General features: G+C 35.6%; 1 protein-coding gene across 1 annotated transcript in view; it reads left to right on the top strand.

The window, feature by feature from the left end:
* The window catches only part of DCBLD2 (discoidin, CUB and LCCL domain containing 2), a 90,990-nt gene that overhangs the window by 10,792 nt on the left and 58,703 nt on the right, over positions 1-21,495 (top strand). The window contains exon 2 of the mRNA XM_028119153.2: positions 5,546-5,773. Coding sequence (XP_027974954.2) covers positions 5,546-5,773 — 228 coding nt within the window. The remainder of the gene's footprint in view (positions 1-5,545; positions 5,774-21,495) is intronic.

Genomic DNA, 21,495 nt, shown 5'->3' with positions numbered 1-21,495 from the left:
GAGTGACAGTTACTTTCTTACGGATTTTATACTTTTCACAAGACACTGCACTTGAAACTTTAAAGCTGATGTAAATATCCACTGGACCATTGTTCTGTTACTTTAGGTTGTGTCCAAATGCCCTGTGTCTACATGTGATGGGCAAAAGCCTTTCTGGTCTTTTAGGACTGTACTAGTATCCTCAAACAAAGCGTCTTTATTGAGTGCATTATTCTAGGTTAGGCCCTCAATACTAGGTGTTTTCATACAATATCTCATTTAATTTTTACTCTATGTGTTTGAATTGTTAGGTCCCCATTGTACAGAGCTGCGGTTTAGCAGCAATAAATAACTTTCTGAAGTCGCAGTGAATGGTGGATAGGGCATTTAAATTCATTCTCTGACTCCAGAACTCATTTGCTTAACCACTGTGTTCTAAGTAGGGTGTGTGCTTGGTGGGGGTTAAAGAGGATTTATACATCTCACATTCCTTCATGTAATTCAATTTTGTAAATTACCACACATGCAGAGAATAGTTTAAGTTTAAAAAAGAATGAAGCTGGGAGCTATTTCTTTTTCTAAAAATTGCCACAGTGACCTTCTTTAGGCTTTCGGAGCATATCCATCTTACATAGTATTACGTAAAAAAATAAGAGTGAAATTAAAGTAGTGAAAAAAATAAAAAACGAGTGAAATTAAAGTAGTCTTTGAATTATTTATTTGAGATTTGTAGTGATGCAACTTTAAAAATCTTATAAGACTGATAATGGTACTTCAGTCCAAAAATTCACAGTGCTAAATATGGCATTAAAAATCTTCATTGTAGCCAGATGAAATAGGATGTATTAGTTAAGTCTTGCAAGTTATTCCTTTGAGTGCCCTTCTACTCTAAAATACTTTTTTTTTTCAATTGATTTATTATAAGATCTCACAGATGCATTATAAGATGTGACAGAAATGACACTTATTTAGAGGAAGTATAGTCAGACTCACCTATTGACAGTGATAAAAAAAAAAATCCTTGAAAGCTCACTGGAAAAATATAAACTGTTCAGGGTTTATAATGATTGTAATGAAAGTTACATTGCTCTACATTTATGGCATATTTGTGCATTTGTGTTTGGTATTGTATTTTTAAAAGTCATGAAGTGTTTATAGTAATACAATTCAATCATTAAGATAATTTATATTACGTATTAGTAATGTGACTAAAATATGGGGGTGGCTGCAGGGTCACATGTAATCAATATCATGAGCATGTATGTAAAAAAAAAAAAAACAATTGAAGTTTAGAGCAGCCTAAAATAAGAATGTGTTCTTTGTTGTATTAATTCATTGTTATTTAAATGTTTAATGTTCTGTTTTCTCTAGGGTTAAGTAGTTTAAAAAAATATTGTTATTTTCCTGGAAAAATACCAAAATTTGTATCTGTCTTAACACATCTGACCTTAGCCTCTTCAGAGGAAGTGAACACATGTTCTTTGAGTAATCCCCTAGATAAATCAGCAGCCAAACAAAGGAGCAGTAAGATCAAATTCCAGTGTTTCTTCGCCACTGAAATAAAACTGAAATTCAAAAATTACATTAACACGCTTCTGTCCTTTATGGTCATTTATACTTTGGTGGAGACCATCTAGAGGAGGAGGAGGAGAAGCTGACAGTGATGATGGTGTTGATGGTGTTGGAGAAGGAGAAAGATTTGGTGATGTTGGAGTTCCTGGTGAGGGCACATGGATTGGTCCTAGGATAACCATTGTGAAAGTTATATTTCCTGTCATAGTTATGCTGTCTTTGTCAATTCTGCCTTGTGAAAATGAATAACGGTAGGTGCTGTTTCCTGGTCACAGGTCATTATTTTTTCCAAAGCATACAAAGATAAGCAGAAAATTTGGAGACTTAACTCCTGACCTTATTAGCACCCTTTTTCAAACCCTAATTTAAGAGCTGTTGACCCAGAAAAAAAAAATTACTCCAGGCCTGTAGACTAATAAAAAGGATTTTCTTTCCTTTAACTTCCATTTACTTGTTTTAAAAATTGGGAAGTGGGACTCAGGCCCTTTAGTATAACTGCTGACCGTGGGAGGAAAGTATTCCTTAGGCTGTACCCTCAGTGGACAGAACAGCATTATTCTTTGGGCCAAAGGAAACCCGGCCAAGAACTCACTCGGATCTTCTGTCTGAGATGTCCTGGCCTTTACTGTAGGTCAGCCTTCTCAACCTCAGTACTATTGACGTTTAAGATCGATCATTCTTTATTCTGGGGGTGCTGTCCTGTGCACAATGTAGGATGTTTAGCAGCATTCCTGGCTTCCATCCACCAGATGCCAGTAGTAGCCCACCCCCTCAATTGTGACAACCAACCAAACCTATCTCCAGACATTGCCATTTGGGAGGTAAAATTGCTCCCATGGGAGCTTCCGCGTCTCCCACATTTGAGTACCACTGTCTAAGTGTATTAGGTGATTAGCTGATAATGTTCTCCAGATTTTAGTTTTACTTTTAGATACTTTGTCATTTTAAGCATTGGTGTAGAATAGGATTTGCTTTTAAGAACTGAAAAACCGGAAGCACATTTTCTAATTTAAGGGTAAAAGTGAGGACAAGGTCTTTGAGAGTTCAACATTACGACCTCTGGATGCCAGTACAGTGTTTTCCAGAGTGCTGGTGGGGACCCTTTAGTGGGTCGGGATTATACATGCAGCAGTGTATAGGATCACAGTGTAAAATGTATTTCTTACTTTGGAATAACTGAGAAAAACATTTGAAAACTGCTGGCCTAGTGATAATGTATAAGCCCAGCCTCCCCTTTCAAACTGTAATATTCTAAACATATTCTTCATAGCAGTAGGTGTTTATCCAGGCCAGCTAATCTATTTATCTTGTCAGATTAAACTTATCAAATAGTCTTGGAAGTATGAAACATTCAAACTTGTTCATTGTAGTAGTAGATTGGAGACTTTCTTTTAACTCTGGTTTCTGGTGCATACCATCTTTTTTTGCTAGGGGGAGGAAGCTCTGAGCTCCATCACATATTTTAGAACATTCTTGGCACGTTACTTGTGGACTGTTCATGCCCTCCCGCTACACAAGATACTGAAAAAAGACAGCTCCATTTTAATTGTTTTCTTCATCAGCCTGCATGCAAAAGTCCTGTTTTTCATCAGTTAGTATTTATTTTGTTAACTTGTAGAAATTATGCTTTATGGAGGAAAAGGCAAGAAACATTTGTGTATTTATTGACAGTCAAATATGAGCATAAAGATGTCTAAAAATTACTCCTAACACTGCTTGTACTCTTTTTGTAAAATTCATTTTAAAATGGCAACCTTAAGTTAAATAGTGGCCCATAGGGAATATATTAGATGGGACAGTCTGCCATTACTAAGTCATGAATTCAGCTGTTAATAGGAAATTCTTGGCTTCCTGAAATCTATCAGCACTTCCAGCCACTTAAAAAAGCTGCTTTAGTTTCTATTCACTAAAGAAAATACATTTATATTTTGAGTTATCTATTCAGTGGCTACTTTTCAAAGTTTTAAACATTCCAGAAAGCACATTTTCATCTTTTTAATAGTAAGAGAACATTTCAGACTAGTTTCATAATGTTAGAAATTTTGTCTTAGGGGATAGTATTTTTCTCTAAGGAAAAATTTTAATGATTATTCAAAAGTTATTTTTATTACAATTCATTTATGTTCACAGTGAAAGTTTTTATATCCCTGTGTTTCTAATTTAGATGATATTCAGTAGAGATATTCAAGGTATTTTCATCATAGTTTCAGGGAAAATTTGAGTGTTTTTTTTTTTTCTTCTGAGTTGTATAACACTTAAGTTTTATATTTGCAGAAGATCAGTGGGTGTATCACAAAAACTCACATGTTTATTTCATGGTGCCTTTATATATTATTGAGTGACTATGCCTAGTTTCTATGTGTAGAATGAAAGCAGGTGTGAGATAGCAATGTTGCTCAAAAGCTGAACTTTATAGATGTTTGTTTAGGAAGCTAGATTGCTAGTATTGACCTTTAAAAGTGGGCCAAAAATACTAGTAGGGATTTGAGAATAAAATTTCTTGATCAGAAAAGGATATGAAGTATTTTCATCATAATGTAGGTAAATAGTTTTTCCTTTATTAAAGTGAGTTTTGAGACTGGTTTGAAATTACTTTTTCGTTGGTTCGTGTACAGTTCCTTATACATCCAATTAGTAACTATTTTGCAAATACTTTCTAGATTATTAACTTTTTTTTTTTTAAAGATTTTATTTATTTGACAGAGACACAGCGAGAGAGGGAACACAAGCAGGGGGAGTGGGAGAGGGAGAAGCAGGCTTCCCGCGGAGCAGAGAGCCCGATGCGGGGCTCGATCCCAAGACCCTGGGATCCTGACCTGAGCCGAAGGCAGACGCTTAACGACTGAGCCACCCAGGCGCCCCTAGATTATTAACTTCTTATTCACAGGCTTTTAAAGGTTTCATTCATCTGTTCTAGTAAATGGTATCAGCACTGCACTGTTCTTAACAATAATAATATAATAGAAAATCCTTTTACAGCTGTCTGTATCCATATTGACTTCAAAACTCAGCACTGTCACTTTTGATAAGAGTTTTTTTTGTGTAAGTACTCAACTATTCCAGAGGTGATTATAAATGGCTATTTTGAAGGAAAAAAATACTATCATTTTAGTACAGTGTCGTCTTCCTTTTAGAAAGAGATTCATTTGAATCCCATCATTAAGGAATGTTACATGGTACAGTTGGAGCAGCAGCTGAAACTTCTCAACATTGCATGCCTCTTCTAGGTGCTCAAAAACCAGATTTTATGATAAAAGGAGGATGCAAACAATACTATGTTAAGTTCCCTGAGTTCCCACAGTGAAGGAATTCTGGAATAGATAATGCTGCTACCAAGATATGAAAGTTATTTTTCCTAATCTTTACTAAGTCATTAAACTGTTATTTTTTGTTGTTGTTGTCATTCTAAAGGGAAAAAGTGAGGTTTTTGGAGGACTACTAAAAAGTCAAATTTCAATAGAATGTAAAATTAGTAAAATTAAATTTCATTAAATAGGGCTTTAATGCCTTCAAGAATGAATGCCTTGAAATACTGTAATATGGTCAGTAATCTCTGCAACGTGTAAAGTGTTTTTAGATACCCTCCTACTTCTCACAGATTTTAGAAGGGTTTGTGATAAATGAATGAAGCTGATCACATACTTTTATTTTTATAGTTTACATTTACTATGAACTGACAGTCTTTTAAAGATTGGATTTATTATGCTATGTATATAAATTTATTGCTAAACTATGTTTACCTCTTTATTGAGGTGGAAAGCTCTTTGAACTCATAAGGGCAATCATTATTTTGACCGTACCTGGCTTCTTTTGGTTCCTATGAGCAGATATACTAAGAACTCTGCCTTCCCTTTTATCTTGTGTAAGGAAAGTGTTGATGGTATAAAACATCTGTCATACATATTTTAAAATTTTCACCAAAAAAATCCTGATTATTTATAATGTTAAAGATGTAATAATAATTTATCGTTCTTTTAACTTTTTTTTTTTTAAGGTGATGGATGTGGACATACTGTACTAGGCCCTGAAAGTGGAACCCTCACGTCCATAAACTACCCACAGACCTATCCCAACAGCACCGTTTGCGAATGGGAGATCCGTGTAAAGATGGGGGAGAGAGTGCGCATCAAATTTGGTGACTTTGACATTGAAGATTCTGACTCTTGTCACTTTAATTACTTGAGAATTTATAATGGCATTGGAGTTAGCAGAACTGAAATAGGTAGGAAATTTTCTTGTAAATGTACATGTAACATATCACTGCCCTGAGTTTTAAAACTAAAACAATTTTTGATACTTACATTAAATAACTAGGCTATATAGGATGATAGGTAGGAAATTATTTTGTGGATTATGTGTGGAAATCTCAAATTTGAATCTTTTGGGAAAAGAAGATTCTTATCTGTCCAAATAAGCTTGTTGGTACTTTTGCAACAAGGTGCCACTCTACTGCTTCTAAGAAGGAGGATGTGAAGTATCTCATTTTTTTGTTTTTTTTCTAATCATTTTATTTGCTATTAAAGAATATAATTCATGCTTAGGCAGTATATCATGGTGATTAAAATCATAGGTTTTGGATCCAAAGTGCCTGTATCAAATCCTCACTCCGCTCTTAGCTTATGTGTGATTTTGGGCAAGTTACCTGACCTGTTTTTTCACTTGTAAGATAGGGAATGAACTAGTAACATGTAAAGTGCTTAGAATAGTCCATAACACATAATATGTGTTACTAATACTAGCTGCTATTGTTGCTATTCTTAGCTAAGATTAGTGTTTCTCAGTTATGGCTGCATATTAGAGTCACCTGGAAAGAGTTTAAATAATACTATATACTAAATAATACTGTATCCCCATCCTAGACCAGTTGAATCAGAATTGATTGGGTGGGACCCATGCCTCTGGAATTTAAAGGCTTCCCAGGAGAATCTGCTTTGTAGTCATGTTGAGAATCTTTGGCTTAGAGATCAGTCCCTTAGGCTTAAAGGTGGAAAATGTCTAAGACTGTTCAGGTGAACTAACATCATACAGTAAATCTTGAATTCTCCATGAGTTAATTTGGAAACATTTATTGGTGCTAGTGTATAAAATATCTTTTAGAACTGTAAGCGGAACCCAGTATCTTTTCTGTAAGCATGATGTTCATCCTCTGGCGGCCTCCTCTCCATATCAAGTCAAATCCTTCATCTTGTCTCTATGTTTTGGCCTCTTACCTATGAGAGAAACAATTCCTGGCCAACTTCTCTTACTGCCGATTGATAACCTCTGTTGTCTCTCAGTCAACTCTTAATTAACCTGGTAGCTTGATCACCATGTGTATATTGCCATGAATGTATGGTCTCAGATAAGCTTTTAGGAACAGATTGCCTAAGGATCTAGAAACCACTATAACACTAATAGAGGGCAACTGTATTAAACGGGTGATGCAGTAGGGAGTAAACAGTACCACCTAAGCAGTCTTGTAACAGCAGTGAAAAAAGGTGAGCCACAGTCCCATCAAGCCCTTAGCAGTTTACAGGAAATAAAGGAGCTAGAGAAACACGTTTTATCAACCATAAAGACCATCTGTCAATAGCATTTTTTAAAAAGAGAGAAGTAGAGGGAATTGTCATACTTTTAGGAGTTACATCTTCCAAAAATAATGTGTGGACCTTGTTTTGATCTTGATTCAAGCTGCAGGAAGGCATGTTAAGATAATCCAGAGAAATTTTAAGAGGAATCGGGCATTCAGTGGTAGCAAGAATGATTGTTTTTGGTGTGTTAATGTTATTATTTTTCTTTAAAAAATTTATTTATTTGTCAGATCACAAGTAGGTAGAGAGGCAGGCAGAGGGAGAGGGAGAAGCAGGCTCCCTGCTGAGCAAGGAGCCCGATGCGGGGCTCAAACCCAGGACCCTGAGATCATGACCTGAGGCAAAGGCAGATGCTTAACTGACTGAGCCACCCAGGCGCCCCTATAATTATTTTTTTTTAAAGATTTGATTTGTTAGAGACATTCCGAAGTTCAAATCTAATATACTATTGATATTCTTTTCTACTTTGCTTTTCCCTTACCTAACAAGGAAATCATTCCAACAACAGTGCATAGACATAGCCCTTAATTCTTTTTACAGCTGCAGAGAACTCCACAGTATGGAGGTACTGCAGTTTATTTAACCACTCTTTTGTGTACAGGTACTTCCAGTATTGTGCAGGTACAAACGGTGCTGCAACAAATAACTTTATGCAGATGTTTTTTTGTATTCTTGGAGGTGTATCTTCAGAACAAATTCCTAAAATGCGACTGTTGGTTCAAAAGATAAATGTATATAAAGCTTTGTTAGATATTACCAGATTCCCCTCTACAAGGGTTGTGCCAACTTGCATTTCCATTCAGCAATGCATAAAAATGCCTGTTTCCCCACAGCCTTGCCAGGGTGTGCATCATCATGCTTTTTAAGTTTTGCCAATTGATAGGTGAGAAACGGTATCTCAGTATATTTGTAATTTGCATTTCTCTTAGTATGAGTGATGTTAAACATATTTTTTGTATGTCAGGTTCATTTTTTTTAAACAACTTTTTGTGTCATTTGCTAATTTTTCTGTCAGGTTTTTTTGGTCTTTGTTTTTCTCTGATCCTAGGAATTCTGTTACTATCTTTTAGTGATAGTAGCCTCTATGTGATACATCTGAAGACAGTTTCTTCTTGTTTGACTTTGTTTATGGAACTTTTTTTTTTTAAGATTTTATTTATTTGAGAGAGAGAGAGAGAGAGAGAGGGAGGGAGCATGAGCAGGGTGAGGGGCAGAGGGAGGAGCAGACTCCCCATTGAGCAGGGCTCAGTCCCAAACCCCAGGACTCGGGATCATGACCTGAGCCAAAGGCAGATGCTCAACCACCCAGGTGCCCCTATGGAACTTGTTTAAATGGTTTTGTTGGCATGCAGGTTTTTTCAGTGTAGCAAATTTATCACTCGTTTGCATATGGATTCTGAATAATTGGAAAGCCTCTCCTTACATCCCAGTTAAATATAAATTTACCCATTTTTCTTCTAGTACATGTATGTGGCTTCAGTTATTTTATATTTAGATTCCTGGTCCATTTGGGGATATTCTTTTGTATGATACAAAGTGTAGATCTAATTGTATCTTTTCCAGATGACTAGTCGCTTGTCCTAACACTCTGCATTTAAAGGTTTGCCTTTGCCTCAGTGATTTGAGATACTGACTTTATCATATACTCAAGTTCTCTACATACTTGGGTTTATTTCTGGGTTTTCTGTTGTGTTCCACTGGTCAATATTCACATAACCAAATGTCAGTTTTAATGATAGAGGCTATATAATGTGTTTTAATGCCTAGTCTCTCTTTAAGGATGTTCATTTTTAGTGTTTTCTTGGCTATTCTTGCCTGTTTATTGATCCATATGAAGTTTAGTTACCAACCTGTCCAACTTCATAAAAATGTTTGCTGGTATTTTTTATTGTGATCATGATTTGTCTTTGTTATGTTGAGTCATCCTATTCAAGAACAAGAGCTGCTTTTTTTCTATTCAAATCTAATTTTGTTGTTTTCAAGGGTGTTTTGAACTTTCTTATGTAGATTTTACACATTTTTTTTGTTGAAGTTATTCCTAAATATCTTCCCTGTTGCTATTGTAAGTGGAAATGTTTTGGTTTTGTTTGTTTTGCCATTGTATCCTCTTACTGGTTACTAATTTTATGAAGACTATTGATTTCTGTATGATGATTTTATATCCTATTTTACTGGGGTTTTTTTATTCAGTTTTATCATTCACTTTCTAGGAATTTCTAGGTACACAGTCACATCTGCAAGTAGAGTTAGTTTTACTTCTTTTCCAATTCTTGTGCCTGTGATTGATTTATCTAATTACATTGGCTAATATTACAAGTCATTGCTATGTTAATCCGTAGTGTAGATGGTGGGCATCTTTTTCTTGTTCCTGATCTCAATGGAGATGTTAGCTCAGGCTGCAATACCGTATACTGGATAGCTTAAACAACAAAAACTTATTTTCTCACAGCTTAGAGTCTGGAAGTCTGAAATCAGGGTGTCAGATTCAGTTGCTGCTGAGAATTCTCTTCCTGGCTTTATAGACAGCAACTTTATTTCTATGTCCACACATAGCAGAGAGAGAGAAGGAGTGAGTTCTCTGGTCTATTCTTACAAGGACACTAATCTTCTTGGATTAGGAGTTTATCCTTATGACTTAATTTAACCTAAATTACCTCCATTAAGGCCCTATCTCTAAATATGTTCACATGGAGTGGAAGGGGTTTCAACAAATTAATTTTGGGGAGATACATAACAGGAAGTATTCCTTGATTTCTATTTTCTTGAGTGTTTTTCATTAGGAAAGAATCGGATTGTGATAGAAAGCTTCTTTAGCATCTGTGGAGATGATTATATGTTTTTCTTCTGAAATCTATTTGTGTGGTGGATTATATTAATGGGTTCCCTAACATTGAACCAACTTTACGTTCCTGAAATGAATATCCCTTTGTTGTGTCATTCCATTAATGTGGCATTGGATTCCGTTTCCTAATAATCTATTTAGTATTTTTATGTAAGTATTGATAAGCAAAAATTAGTGTATAATTTATTTTGCATTGTCCTTATAAGGTTTAGGTATTGATGTTACATATATAAGTGCAAAGATTTCAGAAGTTTTCCTTCATTTCACTGCTCTGGAAAAATGTAAGAGAGTTTTTAAACAACCTGGTATTTGCAGGTTTCACTCTGTGAAAAACCATCCAGACCTGATGCTTTTTTTCGTTGGATAGGTCCTATTATTTTCTTTATTTTTTCTTAGGAGAATGATCTCGTTCAGATTTTATCTTTAAGTAGTCAGTTTTTAGTAAGCTCTTTGCCTGATAAATTACCCAGTTCACCTGGGTCTTCAAATTTATTTGTAGTGATATATGAAAAATAGAATTGTATGTTTTTTTTTCTAACGGTTATTTCAATGGTTATTTCCTTCATATCATTTTTGTTTTGTTTTGTTCATTTGTGCTTTCCCCTTTTTTTCCCCTTGATTGTCAGCAAGTGGTTTGCCTATTTTGTTAATTTTTTTTTAAAAAAATAAAAAATGATTTATTATATTTAAATCTATTCTTTATTCTCTACCCCATTAATTTCTGTTTCTAGTTCTGTTATTTCATTTTCTTCATTAGGCTTGCTTTGGGCTTATTTTGTTATTTGTTTCCTAGCTTTTAGCAAAGAATTTTAATTCATTTGTATTTATTCTATCATTGTTATTGATAAATATGTCTAATGCTTTGAGGTTTACTTTGAGTACATCTTTAAGATTGATATACCACAGATTATTGTATCGGTGTTTTTTTTGGAAGTCTAATTTTGTTTTGTATTTCCCTTTTACTCAGTACATGTTTATTATTGGGCATATAGTACATAAATAGATTTGCAGTTGGAATACCTTTCTTTGCTAGTGTTAATAATTTTTACTTTTGCTGTGTTGTGGTCATAAATATCTCTAAACATGGTTGTAATATCTCTGCTTTATGGAGCTTGCTAATATTTTCTGTATAATCTAACATACAACCTTTATTATGAATGTCCCATGTGTGCTTGAGAAGGTTTGTTCTCTAATATCAAGATGTAAAGTTTGATAGTCATTCAGATCTTATTTACTGATTAGATTTGCTATATCTTTAACTACTTGATCTTTTATTGGTATGTCTCTTTTTTTCCCCTTGTTTTTCTTTAGGTTTTTGCTTTTATAAAGGTGTTCTTAACTATAATATCTTTATTTTAAATTGTGACTTCCAGCATTAAAAAGTTCTTCCTTTGTCATGTCTAATACTTTGAGTTTGAATTCTCTTTTTGTCTGACAATATCATCTGCACATCCTCCTCCATATCTCTTACTGTTTTCATTTGCCTAGTATACCTGCCTTTCCTCACCCTTTATTTTTAGCTTTTGTAGATCATTTTCTTTTGGGTGTGTTTCTTGTATGTAGCACATTTTTGGGTCTTACTCTGTGAACCCAGTTGAAAATCTTTTCTATTTTAAATAGCTGAGTTAAGCCCATTTGTACTTATTTATAAAACTGAAATGTTTTGTCTCAACTCTGTATTTTAAGTTACAATTATATGTATTTGTTGTGCTTCTTTCTTTACATTGTTTTCTTTCCTTCTATTTTTAAATTTATTTAAAATTAAATTTATTTAAGCTTTTGGAGCTTAATAAGTCTTATAATTTTGTTCTAAGTGTTACCTTTCAATTTTTACTTTTTTAAATGCCTGTGATCCCCTGTTGTCTTAATCTTTACTGTCTGATTTGTCTATTTTTAATGGTGTTAAATCCCACCAATTGTCTGTAACTCCTACCTATTATATAACATTCAACGAACTGTTTTACTTTCCTCTTTTCTCCTTTCTCTCCCTATTTTTACTCTGTTAGAACATAAATTCATAATATGTAGCCTACATCATTAAACATCTTATTCTTCAACCCATCCCTAACTTTCCTAGATCTGTATTTAAAAACATTAAATGTTCACACTCTTGTCTTTTTGCCCAAGTTCTCTAGTCATAATGTGAATGGATGAAGTTCATCTTGGAATAGACTGATTCCTCAAGCAGGACTTATGGGTACAGAATTTCTTGCATGCTTAAAACTGCTTATTTTAAAAGTTTTATTATGTGGAGACTTGAGGGACAGCTTGATTATATATAAATATGTCCTTTTTGATTGACCTTTCTTTGAGTTTTTGTTTTTAAATACTCTTCCATTATTGCCTGGCTTTTTATTTATTTATTTTTTGAGAAGTTTATTTACCTTTAAAGTCTTAATAGTGTTATAAGGATATGTGTTGAAGGTGATCATTTTGTATTGGTTTTCACTGGTATCCAATAAGCTCTTTCAATACATAGATTCAGATCTTTTATTTCTGGAAAGTTTTGTGGGATGATACTTTTAATATTATTTCTGTTCCATTCTCTTGTGCATCTTTTTTAGATACATTTTTAAGTCTAAGAAACTTGGATCTTCCTTGCCATTTCAACCACATTCTCACCAGTGCTTTTAGTTTTTTATTTCCTTTTCATTCTATTTGGTTCTTTTTTCAACATTCATTATCATGTTTCATTAGAATCCATTATTCCTTGTGCACCTTGTAATATGGTCTTCATTTTTTATATAATTTTGTCATTTTTTTTTTACATTTTGTGAGATCAACTCTTAGTTCTTTCTGGATATTGTCCATTTCTATTTTTAGCTTTTGAGTTTCTGTTTCAAGGGGTTTTATCATGTCCCCAGTTGCTTGAGAACATTTAATTAAGTCTGGAGTGTTCCAGTTTCCTTCTGTTTTATCATTGTTTTTTAGCGGGGGGGGTGTTTCCATAAACTGAGTTGTTGGGATTCTCATTTTTTGTTTTATTTTATATATATATATATAAATCTTTTTTGTTTTATACTACATGTGTATAATATGTAATCTCTATAACATATATATAAGTTTTATATATTATTAATAAAGATTTATTTATTTGAGAGAGTGAGAGCAAGAGAGCTGGCGGGGGAGTGCAGAGGGAGAGGGAGAATCCCAGGCAGACTCCCTGCTGAGCACAGAGCCTGATGCAGGGCTCCATCCCATGATCCTGAGATGATGACCTGAGCTGAAATCAAGAGTCAGACACTTAACCAGCTGAGCCACCGAAGCGTACCCCTCCTTTTTTTTTTTTTTTTAAAGTAGGCTCCACGCCCAGCATTGAGCCCAGTGCAGGGCATGAACTCACAACCCTGAGATCAAGACCTGAGCTGAGATCAAGAGTCGTACACCTAAACGACTGAGCTACCCAGGGTCCCCTTACACTATATATTTTTTAAGTAGATAAAGACTGTGTCTAGGTATTTGTGGGTATAGAGGTGGTGGTTTGCAGTGGTTTACTTTATGGTTTGTGATAGGTTCATGATAGTCCTCTTCTGTCAGTGTAGTAGATATTTTCTTTTTTGGAGAAGAGGTGGTAGTGGGGGAGGAATTGTTATATCTTTTTTTTATTTTTATTTTTATTTTTTGTCTTGAAGGACCCTAGATTCCCCCTCTTGCTTTGTTTCTTCTCCCCTTTACAGTGCAGTTTCCAAAGTATTCCTATTACTTTTTTTTTTAAGATTTTATTTATTTATTTGACAGAACGCACAAACGGGGGTAGAAGCAAAGGGAGAAACGGGCTCCCTACTGAGCAGGGAGTCCGATGTGGGGCTCCATCCCAGAACCCTGGAATCATGACCTGAGCCAAAGGCAGATGCTTAACTGACTGAGCCACCCAGGAGCCCCTCTCTCTATTACTTTTAACCTACTTCTCCCCCTGAAGTGTTTTCTTTCCAAAATTGCGCTCTTAAGTTCCATCCCTGAAGTCAGTACTCTCATCTGCCAATGGACTTTTTTTTTTCCTTGTATTTTCTGGCTGTGCATGGGATACCTTGATCATCTTTGTCTCCCCCAATGAGTCTTTCATTAACTTTTACCACATAGATTATTCGTAGACTCTATGAAATCTGTTGCTGTGCTTTAGGAGTCCATGATCTTAATAAAAATAGAATACTTCTTCTTGAGTTTCTTCCTGTTTCTTTTAAAGCTGTCTTTGTAAAAAATAATTATGTCAAATTAAAGTGGTAAGTACTGTTTCATATGAAAGAATTAAAGGTATTATAATACTATCATCATCGTTAACATTTTTCATATAGAATAGTTTTCCATAGCCAGGAATTGAAGAAGTGATACATAATCTTAATGATTATAGGTATCTTGAATGATAGATGTAAGAGCCACAGAGTTTTATGTGTGATAAAGTCCTAGCCTACGAAAACATGTAGTCAAGGCTAAAGGCACCTTATCTGTTCATCATGAAAATACATTGCTTGACTGTGGATGGTTTTCATGAGAAGGCTTGATGGGAACTTAAATTTAACTTGGATTTGTCCCTAATAAGAAAGTATCATATGAGGTTGTTTGTTGCATTGCAAAGTACAGAAGTCATGTACAATTCAAAAGACTTTAGTGAATCTTTGTATCCTGGAATGGTCAAGCTGCTTTGTGGCCTAGAACAGAAAATAAATACTGAAGCTTTGTCTCTATAAATGATGTCATCACTTCAAACTGTTTCCTCTAATGTTTTGAGGCAGGTCAATGAGGAATTGATAACTGTCTCATTTTTCAACAGCATTCAGCTGGATAAAATTTAATCTCTGCAGTCCTACCCAAGAATTCCTATTTGTAGGCCTTTACAGGAAATATTAATAAGCTTTGACATTTCCTAAGTGGTGAAAGTTTATTTTTCTAAAAAAGCTTTGAAAGAAATTTAATGGTATGCTGTGTATGTCTCACCTGTGATGCTTGACAATACATCTGGTTTTATTGACGTTTACACATTGTTGTGACTCACTGCTTTTTACATTTGTATACTTGGTATGAGAAATTCTGCCAGCTATCAAGAAAGAAGCTGTCAATTTAATAGAAGCCAAAGCCTTGAGTCACTTCCTTTTCAAAAGTGTTGTTAAGAAATAAAAGAATAATGACATTCTCTTCTGTCCAGAAGTTTGCTGGTGTTCCAGAAGGTAAGTCTTAAAACCCTAGAAGCATAAGTTTCTTAAGAGAGAAGGGAAGCCCACTAAGAAAAATTTGATGGGGAAGATTGGTATTGCTCTGTGGATATTTTGGTCCACATGAATAGTATAAAATTTTCCATCAAGGCCCTTTGGCCACCATCATGGATACTAATAAAAAGTTGTGTGTTCTTTTGTCCAGCCTGCCATTCTGGAAGAGATTACTGGAGGAGGCAACTGTGCTTATAATCAAAGAAATGCAAATTTTTATTTTTTTTAATTTTTATTTTTTTTAAAGATTTTATTTATTTATTTTGACACAGGGAGAGAGACAGTGAGAGAGAGAACACAAGCAGGGGGAGTGAGAGAGGGAGAAGCAGGCTTCCCTCGGAGCAGGGAGCCCAATGTAGGGCTTGATCTCAGGACCCTGGGATCATGACCCCAGCCGGAGGCAGACACTTAACGACTGAGCCACCCAGGCGCCCCAGAAATGCAAATTTTTTAAAGCTAAGTATATTCCCTCCTTGAATTTTGAATTAGTAAAAAAACAAAACAAAACATGTTGACATGGGTGTAGTGAAATTGGTACTTTTTTTTTTATTGAGGCTCTCTTAGTTGGTATAGCTTACTTAGCAGTCTGGAAGTATATATTAAGAATCATTCTTAAGGAAATATTTCAAAAATAAAAGTTGTGTTAGGAAGATGTCTATTCCAACATTATTCACTATTAGAAAAATTGGAAGCAATCTAAATTTCTAACAGTAAGGAAATTAAGGTATATCTACCATATAACCAGTTCTTAGCTATCACTGTTTGCTGTGAGCATTTTCTTACCTGTCTTTTGGTGAATGCGGATGTACAATTCTACATCTGGAAGAGGAGTTGCTGGGTCACTGGGTGTGCATGTGTTCAGCTTTAGTAGATACTGACAAATGCATTCGTGGCTGTATCAGTTTATACCCACCACGAGGGTATGAGAGTTGCAGTTACTTGTCTCTACTTTTGCCATTTTAACCATTCGTGTGTGTGTGTGTGTGTGTACTGATACCACATTGTAGCTCTGCTTTGCATTTCCCTGATGCCTAATGATACTGTTCTCTTTTCCTATGTTAGCCATTTGAATATCTTTTATGAGAAGTGTTGAATTTTTTTATGCATTTGGGTGATCATTTTCTTACTTGTAGGAATTCTTTCTCTATGCTGGTATGGGTTCTTTGGGGGATATGTATTAAAATATATATTCTCCCTTTCTTTGGCTTTTCTTTCTACCTCCCTTATTGGTACCTTTTGATAGACATTAATTTTAACTTAATTTTAATGTTCACAATTATTAATTTTTTTTTCCAGTTAGGATTACCATTTTTTGTGTTCTTTTAAAATCTTTGCCCACTCATAGGTCATGAAGTTGTTCCCAAGGTTTTCCTCTAAAAGCTTTATTGTTTTCCTTTCTACACATATTATCTTCAGTCAATCCATAATTAATTTTTGTGTATGAGGTGGAAAATAGGAGTGAAAGTGTCAAAGTACATTTCCCATATGGACTTTATTTTTAAATGTACAAATACTGCATGTGTCATTTATTCATGGAAAAAAAAAAAAACCAACAGTGAAGTAGCCATATTCCCCTGAAATCAAAATCCATAATGACTTAATGAAGTAGAAAAATACACTTTTAAAGTAGTCACCACTGTCTTTTAGAAGGAAAGACAAATCCATTATTGGTGATACTGCTATTCCTTTTATTTATTTATTTTATTTTTTAATTTGAAAAATTTTTTTTAAAGATTTTATTTGAGAGTGTGTGTGCATGCACGAGCTGGGGGGAAAGGGCAGAGACAGGGGGGAAAGCAGACTCCTTGCTGAGCATAGAGCCCTCCATCCCAGGACCTTGAGATCATGACCTGAGCCGAAGGTGGATGTTTAACCATCTGAGCCACCCAGGCGCCCCATTGCTACTCCTTTTAAAGATGGTAAATATTTGTTACTTGTTCTTTTAAGTATATACTCAGTAACCTAATTGTTTATTTTTTTATTTTTATTTTTTATGACGGATACATTTTATTTTTTTGGTATAATTTTTATTTTTATTTTTAATTTAAATTTTAGGTAGTTTTAACATACAGTGCAATATTGGTTTCTGGAGTAGAATTCAGTGATTGATCACTTACAACACCCAGTGCTCATCATAGCAAGTGCCCTGCTTTATAGCCTAATTGTTTAAAAGGAAATTATATCTGTACCCTCCCATGATTATCCTGTGCAGGTAAGTTTTTGTTGAAGCAGTTAAAAGTAGTGCTAAATTCAGCCAAAAACAATGTATTGTTAGTCACAATATAAGCAAGATCATTATGGGAAGGCATCTTAGTCATGCAAAAAGAGAACATGAAATCACTGTAAGACAGAGGGCTGATTTTACAACTCCATCTCCCTCTTGAAGCCCGACTCTTAAAGAAACTGTATTGATGGACATTACTTAATGATAGTTTCTTCTCTAAATATTTTCTGGGTGTTAAAATGGCCTCTTCTGTATTTTAGGGGCTTCAGCTGTGCGTTTGCCCTGTCCTGCCTAAGCTTTCCAAGGGCAACAGTGTGCCAGTCTAGTTTCATCACTGAGTTCCTGCTGCATACCTCTCTCAGTGCCTGGATATTCAGGGGCTCACTTTATTTATTAATTACTTTGAACGTTCCAAATTTGGAATTTTGTTTTTGCAATTAGAAGTGCTTCTGTATATAGGCACTAAAAAGCCATACCTAAATCTGTTTGTTTGTAAATTAAGAGTGATCTTCCCTAAGCAAACTCCATTTCCATCTTGTTGTATCTCTTGGAGGTGGACACAGTTGATGTGCTTTTTGCTCTAGCAAATAACTCCCCACCCCCATCTTCTCTTTTTAAGTTGTGAGTTTGTAAGAAGAGTGTTGTTCGGTGGCAGATCTCTCCATAGGCTAAATGATCTTCCTTTTAGTTGAGAACTTAAATCAAATTCCTTAAGTTTTGTGGCAGTATTAACACTACCTCTAATCTATTTCAATTCAGAGGGATTTCTTCTCTCTTCTGAATACAAAATATTTTAATTTAACAACTTCCAGGGTTTGTTGCTGTTTATCATCTACCAAAAGTATGGTTAATATAGACTTTGAAAAACACATGATAACCTTAATAACTCTAAGCTCTAGGCAAGAGGATACAAACTCACTGCCAGCAGAGGATAGACACACAAAATAAATGAGTGAAATGGACTGAGTATAGTAACAGCATTGCCCTGACAAATGATAACTGAGCTTCAGGATCAGAGACTTTAGGGAGTGGTGGAGACTGTAGCAAACTGGAGTATGACTCTCTCTTTTTAAAGGGGACAGCCATTACTTAGGTACAACCATTTGGAGAACTGGCCCAGGTTTCCTTACTTTTTTCACTTGTGATTTTTTCAAGAAAAGACAGAAATGCAGAATTTATGCGAAGTTTAAAGATTTTTAAATCTTGGCAACCAATTGAATTATTTTTGAAATAGTGTAGACCCCAGATTGTATAGACCAAGAGGCCAAGTAAAATACATGTGATCCAGGCTCAAGCCTAGGTAGATTCTACCTTGTGTACTTCCCCGGATTTGATCATCTGAGAGCGGGAGAGTGTTACTATACAGGCATACCTCAGAGATATGGTGGGTTCAGTTCTCTACTGCTGCAGGAAAGCAGGTATTGGAATAAAGTGAGTCAAATGAATTTTTTGGTTTCCCAGTGCGTATGAAAGTTACACTTACATTATACTATAGTCTAAAGTGTACAGTAGTGTTACATCTAAAAAATGTACATGCCTTAATTTAAAAATATTGATTGCTAAAAAATGCTAACCATCATCTGCGCTTTCAGTCTTTCAAGTCAGTTTTTTTGCTGGTGGAGGATCTTGTGTCAGTGTTGATGGCTGCTGACTGACCAGGGTGGGGGTTGCTGAAGGCTGGAGTGGCTGTGGCAATTTCTTAAAATAAGGCAACAGTGAAATTTGCTGCAATTGACTCTTCCTCTCATAAAAGATTTCTCTATAGCCTGATGCTATTTGATAGCATTTTACCCACAGCAGAACTTATTTCAAAGTTGGAGTTAATCCTCTCAAACTCTGCCACTGCTTTGTCAACTAAGTTTATAAACTTTTCTAAGTTCTTTGTTGTCATTTCAATAATCTTCACGGCGTCTTCACCAGGAGTAGTTTCCATCTCAAGAAACCACTTTCTTTGCTCATCCATTAAGAAGCAACTCCCCATACATTCAAGTTTCATCATGAAATTGCATCAGGTCAATCCCATCTTTAGGCCCCACTTGTCATTCTAGTTCTCTTGCTATTTCCACCACATCTGCAACTACTTCCTCCATGGAAGTCTTGAACCCCTCTAAGTCCCCTAGGAGGGTTGGAATCAACTCCTTCCAAACTCATTAATGTTGATAATTTGACCTTATCCCATGAATCATGAATGTTCTTAATGGCATCTAGAATGGTGGATCCTTTCCAGAAGGTTTTCAGTTTACTTTGCCCAGATACATCAGAGGAATCATTGTCTATGGCACCTGTAGCCTTATGAAATGGATTTCTTAATAAGACTTGAAAGTCAAAATCACTTCTTGATCCATGGGCTGCAGAATCAGTGTTCTGTTAGCAGACATGAAAACAACATTCATCTCATTGTACATCTCCATCAGGGCTCTTGAGTGACCAAGTGCAGTGTCAGTGAACAGTCATATTTTGAAAGGAATCTTTTTTCTGAGCAGCAGGTCTTAACAGTGGACTTAAAATGTTCAACAAACAATGTCGCATACAGACGTTCTATCATCTAAGCTTTGTTGTTCCATTTCTAGTGAACAGGCAGAGTAGACTTAGCATCCTTTTTTTCTTTTTTAATTTCATTTTATTATGTTAATCAGCATACATTACATCATTAGTTTTTGCTGTAGTGTTCCATGATTCATTGTTTGCATATAACACCCAGTGCTCCATGGAGAACATGCCCTCTTTAATACCCATCACCAGGCTGACCCATTCCCCCGCACCCCCGCCAGAACCTCAGTTTGTTTCTCAGAGTCCGTAGTTTCTCATGGTTCATCTCCCCCTCCGATTTCTCCCTCATCGTTTTTCCCTTCCTACTATCTTTTTTTTTTTTCAAATATAATGTATTATTTGTTTCAGAGGTACAGGTCTGTGAATCCCAGACCTGTACTTCTGAGACTTAGCATCCTTCTTAAGGGCCTTAGGATTTGGGGAATGATGAAATGAGCATTGGCTTCAGCTTAAAGTCACCAGCTGCCTTAGCCCCTTATTAGGAGAGGTAGTGTATTTGAAGCTTTGAAGCCAGGCATTGTTTTCTCCTCTCTATCTATGAAAGTCCTAGATGGCATCTTCTAATAGGAGGCTGTTTTGTCTACGCTGAAAATCTGTTGTTTAGTGTAGCCACCTTCTTAAGTGATCTGAGCTAGATCTTCTGGACAACTTGCTGCAGCTTCTACGTCAGCATTTGCTGCTTCACCTGGCACTTTTTTGGTCTAGAGGTGGTTTCTTAAAACTTATCACCAGTTTCTGTTAGCTTCCCACCTTTCTTGTGCGGCCTCCTCACCTCTCTCTGCCTTCACAGATTTAAAGGGAGTTAAGCTCTGGCTTAAGGGGATGTTGTGGCTGGTTTGATCTTTTCTTCAGAACACTGAAACTTTCTCCACATCTGCAAGAAGCTGTTCCACTTTCTTATCATTTACATGTTCACTGGAATAACACTTTTAATTTCCTTCAGGAACTTTTCCTTTGTGTTCACTGTGTGGCTATTTGGCACAAGAGGTCTTTCAACGTATCTCCGCTTTTGACATGCATTCTTACTAAGCTTGGTCATTTCTAGCTGTTGATTTAAAGTGAGAGAGATGTGACTTTTTCACTTGAATGCTTAGAGGCCATTGAAGGGTTATTAGTGGGACTAATTTCAATATTGTTGTGTCTCAGGGTAAAGGGAGGCCTGAGGAGAAGGAGCAAGATGGGCAATGGCTGGCTAGTGGAGCAGCCAGAATGCACACATGTATTAAGTCTGCCAGTCACGGGGTTTCGTGGCACCTCAGAATAATGATAGTGACGTCACGTGGGTTTCATGGCACCTCAGAATAATTATGATAGTGACATCAGATCACAGATTACCATAACAAATGTAACAATAATGAGAAAGTTTGAAAAATTGCAAGAATTACAAGACGTGATACAGAGACACAACGTGAGTAGTGGTTGTTGAAAAAATGGTGCCAACAGACTTGCTAGATGCAGGATTGTCACAAACCTTCGGCCGGTAAGAAAAAAGGCAGTATCTGCAAAGCGCAATAAAATGACGTGTGCTGCTACACCAAAGTAAATTTCTGGCTGTAT

The sequence above is a fragment of the Eumetopias jubatus genome, unplaced genomic scaffold (genome assembly GCF_037043125.1).
Source record: "Eumetopias jubatus isolate StellerSeaLion01/CBP00866 unplaced genomic scaffold, mEumJub1_p1.0 scaffold_1, whole genome shotgun sequence".
Lineage (NCBI taxonomy): Eukaryota > Metazoa > Chordata > Mammalia > Carnivora > Otariidae > Eumetopias > Eumetopias jubatus.
This window is presented reverse-complemented; position numbering and strand designations above follow the sequence as displayed.